The sequence below is a fragment of the Convolutriloba macropyga genome, unplaced genomic scaffold (assembly GCF_964194025.1).
Source record: "Convolutriloba macropyga unplaced genomic scaffold, txConMacr16.3 SCAFFOLD_3022, whole genome shotgun sequence".
In the NCBI taxonomy this organism is placed as follows: Eukaryota; Metazoa; Xenacoelomorpha; order Acoela; family Convolutidae; genus Convolutriloba; species Convolutriloba macropyga.
In genome coordinates this window covers 21,347-28,115 of record NW_027453218.1, presented here as the reverse complement: position 1 = coordinate 28,115, position 6,769 = coordinate 21,347, and the positions used below count along the sequence as shown (strand labels likewise).

Here is a 6,769-nt window from a genome sequence, read left to right as displayed (position 1 = left end):
ATGTCTCAGTTGCTTCCTATGAACATTTTAGGGATTTCAGTGAAATTAATTCTTTTCAAAAAAAAAGAAACGTATTTTTGAACTTCGCACTTCTTTGCTCTTTTTTGTCGATCTATTAACCAGTCGCATTGAGGACAGGTTCCATATTGTTTCTAATGATGTATACGTTAAATTGTTTTGTTTAGATTTTATCTGATGCGAGTTTGATTTTGTTATGATTTTATTTATAATAGAAAAAGAGTTTTGGTCGTAAATAATGTTTGTTGACTGATATTTATTATTGTCCTTTCTAGTGGTGATTTTATCAACAACATTCATCGGCCCTCTAGGGTAATATTATTGTATTCCATTGGCTGTTTATGGAACGATATGTATGGTTTTGAAAGTTTTCTATCCTTCATCATTTGGTAGCCAATTAAGTCAAGAATGTGGAAGAGCGGGGTCGGAACTTTATGTGCGTACGCACATTACCGAGCCTCTTTGTCTGATTATAGACGCAAAAGCTCTCGATTTTTCGGTAAGTAGAAAACAGTAACTTTTTTTCTTTTTGATTATTTTTTTTCTTTGGCATTAATCCTCCTTGGGTATAATTTGTCAACTCCGAAATGTGTTTAAAGGGAGACGCTAATTAGACTTAAATGGGATAAAGACCATATTTTGTCTTAGTTAAAGAATAAATGATAATTTTTTCTGAGAGTTGATTGTGGTTAGAAGAAATATTTTCATCGTGTATAATCGTTCAAAATTAGAAAAAAAATACCTCTTCTCAAGTTTTCATGATCAGTTTTTTTGCTAGTCAAATATATTTAGGCTGAGCTTGCTGCTATACTGAACTGGGCAATCGGGAAAGGTCTTCCAAAGGACAGCGATGCCGGATTTTGGACCGCGTGGAAGAGAGAGACTCCGGCACCGTTGAGTTCAGATGGCACTCTTAGCGCCCAAAATGAAGAAACCCGAAAAAATCGGTCTCTTTTCTCCAGTGAGTGGAAGATAACTTCGTATTTAATTGCGGAATTTTTTATAAACTTAAACTTCTGATCAGCAATTGTCAAATTAAATTAAAAAGTTGCAGGTCTCGTATAAGTTGCAACTTAATTAAAAAAATTGCAGGACAATCCGTGCTCATGGCTAATATTCAAAAAAGTTGACTTGCATTTAAACATGCATTTCTTCGGCAAGAAGTGCTCAAGACTGACAACTGACATTAATGTAGTTCTGAATCAGTACTGAAAATAGTCTTGTAGTTTGACGTACAATTCCGAAATTCATTTGAGGGTTAGACTCGGGATGGCGCTGAACAGACGCATTTGGTCAAAAACACATCACGTTCAGAAATACAGGGCCTTAGCGGCTCCAAAACCAAACAGATTGCGCGCACGAAAACTTCAAGTGCGAGAGCTTACAAGTGCATTCGTATAGCGAGCGAACAAAAACTTGACCAGATACGCAGAAAAAATAATAGTGCTCCTCGATTGATGCGAGAAAATTTCTGTTTCTGTTTAGAACGGTATGGTGAGATAGAGAGCTATATGCAAAAATTTTTTTGTACTAATGTTGGTGAGGAAAAAGGGTTCAGGAGAACTGAACCCTAATTTAAGAAACCTTATATGAGATCATTGGTGGGGAAGATATGATTGTTCGGTGTCTCTCGTAACAAACTTCAAGTCTAAATCAACCCTCGAATTTTTGTAAGCAGTTATAAAACAATTTTAAATCATATATTGTGTCATATCACTAATCCTAAGCCTTTTAAATTGAAGCAATTAGGTCGAAATTAGGCGGTGGAGGTGTGAAAAAGTGTGTTAAAAATGAGTTTTCAGATAAAAAATTAAGTGTGTAATTGGAGAGAAACATACTATTTCCCCTGCAACCAAAATTTAGTAATAAAAGTGAAGACTGTTGATTCCTTCTTTTGGAAAAAAATGACGAAAGAGCTGTTCCGTATTGCATTCTTTATCAGATAAAAACTGCTTGATTATCAAGTCGCCAGCAGAAATGAGAAGTATAGAAATGAAGTATCAAAAAGAATATTTCAAAAAGTTTTAATGCCTTTAACTGACTATCTGATAATTTTGAATTTTTTAATACTTTTTGGTACTGAATAGAGTCTGTTCAAAACCACATAGTTCATGTATCGGAAATTGGTCGAGGATAAGAATAGCAATGATTCAGAGACTGAATTAGAATGTGAAACAAGAGAAAAGTCAGGTTATGATCAGAAAGTAGATCAGAATCTTAAAACATTTGGTACAGTCGTTCAAATTTTCTGAGTTTTCTTTTGATAGGATGAAAATTGTCTGAAAAGACTCAATTCAATCTTAAGTTTTTATACCTTTTTACATTCAAGTAATTAATAAATAGTGTATATGAGAACCAATATTGCATGATTTATTATTTCTGAAGTAATAAAAAAAATAGTGAAAAGGCATCAAAAAACGTAATAGCAATAAAAAGACGACAAAATTTTCTGAGCAGATATTGAGTTCTTGATAGATAATGCAAATCAGCGGCGTTAAACTAGAAAGTGTGCTTCATGGTTTCAAATAGGTTAGACTCTATGTCTTTATACGTAAATTCAAAAATTTTGTGGGTCGATACTTGAGAGTTTCAGCGAAGAAAATTATATAAAGAGAAGTTCGACTAATTTCTCAGTTTTAGCTACTATTGGTTAATTTTTACGATCACTATCACATAGCTTTTTTTCTCACGATTGAAGCTATTTTAATCTAATGAGTATTAATTACAGTTCTGAAATGCAAAGCCAATATCATAACTCAATAAAAAGAAGAGAATTTATTTTTCCCGATTTCTTACATGAGTAAATTTTTTTAATGTGCCGAAAATCTGAACTTTTTATTGTAAAAGGGGCCAATTTTTCATTTTTTGACTTATTCTTAGTTGTACATTGGTTGCTCCTTAACATTTGCATTTTATTCATATGTGTATTAGAGGAAATTAAAATCTAAAAACTATAAACAAAAACTGTAGTTCGGAAGATTCAAATCAGATACGTTTTATCTCCAAATAGAAAGCAACATTTAAGCATTATAAAGTTCAGAGAGACAAGCGAGAGTTTAGACGGCTATGTCTTTTTGATGCTCTTTTACTGGTTTTTTGTCTGACGTTTCTGATGTCAAAATCGGTTCGTATTCAGTCAAAAATTGTCTAGAAAACCTAAAATTAGTCAAGCGAAAACCACCTTAATTGGTACATATCGTTGTTATATCTGTTTAACATCAGGTTAAACAAACTTTTTCGGAACTTTCTACGTATATTAGAACGTATTTTATTAATTTAGAACGATTTCTGTACGCAATTAAATCCGTATTCAAACACTCGACTCTGTTTGACTAAAATTCATTTACTACGTAACATCCTCCGGTCCGAATGAAGATGAAGGAAAAACTGGTAGGAGATTTACGAGAGGGCGGACGATTGAACCGGTCGACATACGCAAAACGGCGGAACACGCGACGCTATCGGAGCCGTAACGGAGTTCCACAATCCAAGCGGTAGGGTAGTAACCCCTGGGGTTGGTTTCCTCCACTATCCAAACCAAGTCACCGGTCTTAAGGTGTTGCTCGGCCGGCGTCTGCCACTTAGAGCGTCGGTTCAGCGTCGGTACGCACTCTTTGATCCAACGGGACCAGATGGCATTAGCGTACAACTGCGCACGGGCATAGCGTTTACGATGGTTGAGTTCATTTTTCCCGAAAAGTGACGGAATACCGGTAGAGAATTCTCCTAAAATAAAGTTGTTGGGTGTTACAGCGTTCAGATTGCACGAATCAGCGCTTACGGGTGTTAAAAGACGCGAATTGAGATCATTCTCCACGAGACAAAAGGTAGTATGCAGCACCTCATCCATGAAGCGATGCGTGCCAAGAATTGTATACAACACGCGGTTGAAGCTGCGTACCAACCTCTCCCAGACACCACCTTGATATGGTGCACTGGGCGGAATGAACCTCCGCATTATACCTTTGTGAACGAGCTCTGCTGCAATTTTGACAACGTTCCACTTTTCAATGCTTTCCCGGAGTTCTTTCTCCGCTCCAATAAAGTTAGTGCCATAGTCTGACCAAATCATGGCAGGTGTACCCCTGCGTGACACAAACCGCTCAACTCCCATAACACAAGAACTGGTGTCCATGGATGTAACTATCTTGACATGAACAGCGGCGCGAGTAATGAGACAGGTGAAGAGGAAGTCCCACATTTTCTCAGTAGTACGGCGGACAGTAACATAGAACACCCCAAAGTAGTCAACGCCGGTGTTCGTGAATGGAGTAGACTGGTAAGGAAGTCTCTTCTTAGGTAAATCTTGAGTGAATTTTTTTGATGTGCCGAAAATCTAAACTTTTTATTATAAAGGGGGCAATTTTCCTAGCAATCCAATACCAATCTCCAGTAGAGACCCTAGAACCAATTGAAAAAAAAATTGTTTACATTCATTTGTTTTGTTTGGCATTCTGCTTTGTTTGGTTTGCTATCGTGAATAAATAAATCTGTTCAATTTTAGAACACTGAGCTCGCAACAGTATGCACCATGCACCCCAATTCAGTGCTTAGATAAGTCTCCCACGTTTCAAATGTTTACAGTTGTAAGGACGCTGCTATGAGTCGACAAATTTACGTGTAAGTTGATGAGGGGCAGTAAACTATGTTCTACTCTTTCAGGACCCGATGGATTGCAAATGCCTGTTGAGTTGTGGAGAGATGACACCCAACCTGGAAACATTCTAGACAAGCGTGACGAGCAATGCACAGCCCAGAGCCGTCCAGGTAGACAACCAGAGTTTTTGGGATTAGATGACTATGAGTGCAACGGAACACAATTGCACATCACTATTTGCCATATAGAATTACCGGGCATGCCATGATAACTCACTGTTATGAAGCTATCAGAGAACGCTTAGGTGTAGTTATTTTCATGTGGTTATTGATTTTGCGGGTCTTTCCCATTATAGCCCCACCAGCTCAGTGGTCAGATAACCTATAGCCCCCCACCCAATCTTGGTAAACATATCAAAAGGGGGGCTATAATGGGAAAGACCCGATTTTGCTTATGGGTTCCAATATACGAAACAATCAAATAAATTAATGCGCTTTTGCAGTACAATTGCTTTTTTACCAGTCATGTCGCACGAAGTCAAAGTATGAGCAAAAATCATGATCATATCAATGCTAGGCATGAAATAGTTGGATGATTTTTTCCTCCAGTCAATTTTGTTTATACAGACACTTGTTTGACTGTAGAGCTGTTTGGTGTTGTTATAAAGCTATGAACTTCCAAGAGGAAACCTAAAACATATATACACAAAGAAAAACTGATTCAAAGAGGGAAACATCAAGAAAGAATTACAAATAGATTTTCACAAAATGTAAATAAGAGTAACAAGGAGGCTCGTTAATGTTCGTTTGCACATGATGTTCCGACCCGAGCTCATCTACATTTTTGACTTAATTGTCAACCAAATGAAGATATAATCAAAAATATATGTTTGAGTTATGACAAACCTTTGCACAACCAAACTAATTGTATAAGATAATGCCATGCCTTATTAAAGTGCTCACGAGGTCTGCTATTAAAAAGACTACGAGAAAAAAAACAAACAACAAAATCAGCAAAAACAAAAACTTCACGGCAAAAACTCAATAACTAAATTCAAAAGCACCTTTTAACAACGTCAAAATGCAATCAGATTAAAAAAACCTTAAGTACACAAATTAATTTTTTCTTAAGTTCACAGCAGATAGGATTTTTCCTTAATGGGACTACAAGTCGACAAAACGAAATAATGAGGCAAAACTCAAAAATCAATCAACATTTGTAAAAACGTTTCATAACTTCATACTTAAAAAAAACTCTGAGCCTTTAACAATATAATTCTTGATAAAATCACTAAAAAGTCATTGCGAAACCGATAGGACCTGTATTTGTTTAGACTAAGCCATAAAAACGAAATAAATTTGTAGAAATCTCAAAAAAATCAAACAAATTGCGAAAACACAAACTATTGAGGACATAAAAATCATTATTTTTTTCTGAATATTTTTTCTCTGATTTCAGTTATTATCTATATTAATTCAGCTAAAATTAAAATGAACGATTATATAAGTTCACTCGGTCCTTATTTGAAAATCATTGGGATGTGTTATTACGCGAACATGCAAAAAAAAAACAGACAAAAAAAACTAACGTTGACCACCCACAAAAATTATATGAAAACGCATATCCTCCACCAAACGAAACAGCAGTTGCAAAAAAAATCAATAGAAACGTTAATTTTTGAATTACATGGAATTAGTGGGACCTCTCAGAGATGAGAAAAATTTACAAGCTGACGAAAAGAACAACAAAAACTGAAAATCTAAAAATTTTTTGAAAACGCTTATTATCATAAACTTTAAGGCTATGCGCTATGAACTTGCTGCATTGATTAACATCATTCCTTCGATCCTCAATTGGAAGCTTATGAGACCCCTCAGCGTTTCACGACTACAAAAAGAATAAAAAACAGTCAAAATCATTACAATAAAAAAGAGAGAGAAAAGTGTCGCAGCCATTAAAAAGTGAGTTTTTCAGTAAAAACTTTCTGTCTTCAATTGAGTTTGAACAAACATGGCTTTCTTTTTTTGTTAACAAAATGACTTCAAAAAATCAACAAATATAAACAAGTATTCCAAAACCTCGAAAACTTTACGAAAAACACGTAATATCACCGTCATTAAATTCCATTGCTTTCTAAGGAAATCAATAAATACG

The 6,769-nt window shown here is 35.5% G+C and overlaps 1 protein-coding gene across 1 annotated transcript; it reads left to right on the top strand.

Annotated features, from left to right (window-relative positions):
- Positions 1-810: 810 nt before the first annotated feature.
- On the top strand, positions 811-4,967 carry LOC142358136 (uncharacterized; the record flags this gene model as incomplete). The annotated part of the gene is made up of 2 exons (XM_075409597.1): positions 811-979; positions 4,681-4,967. Coding segments are annotated over 2 exons (372 nt in total), but the record flags the coding sequence as incomplete, so codon positions are not given.
- Between the last annotated feature and the right edge of the window lie 1,802 nt (positions 4,968-6,769).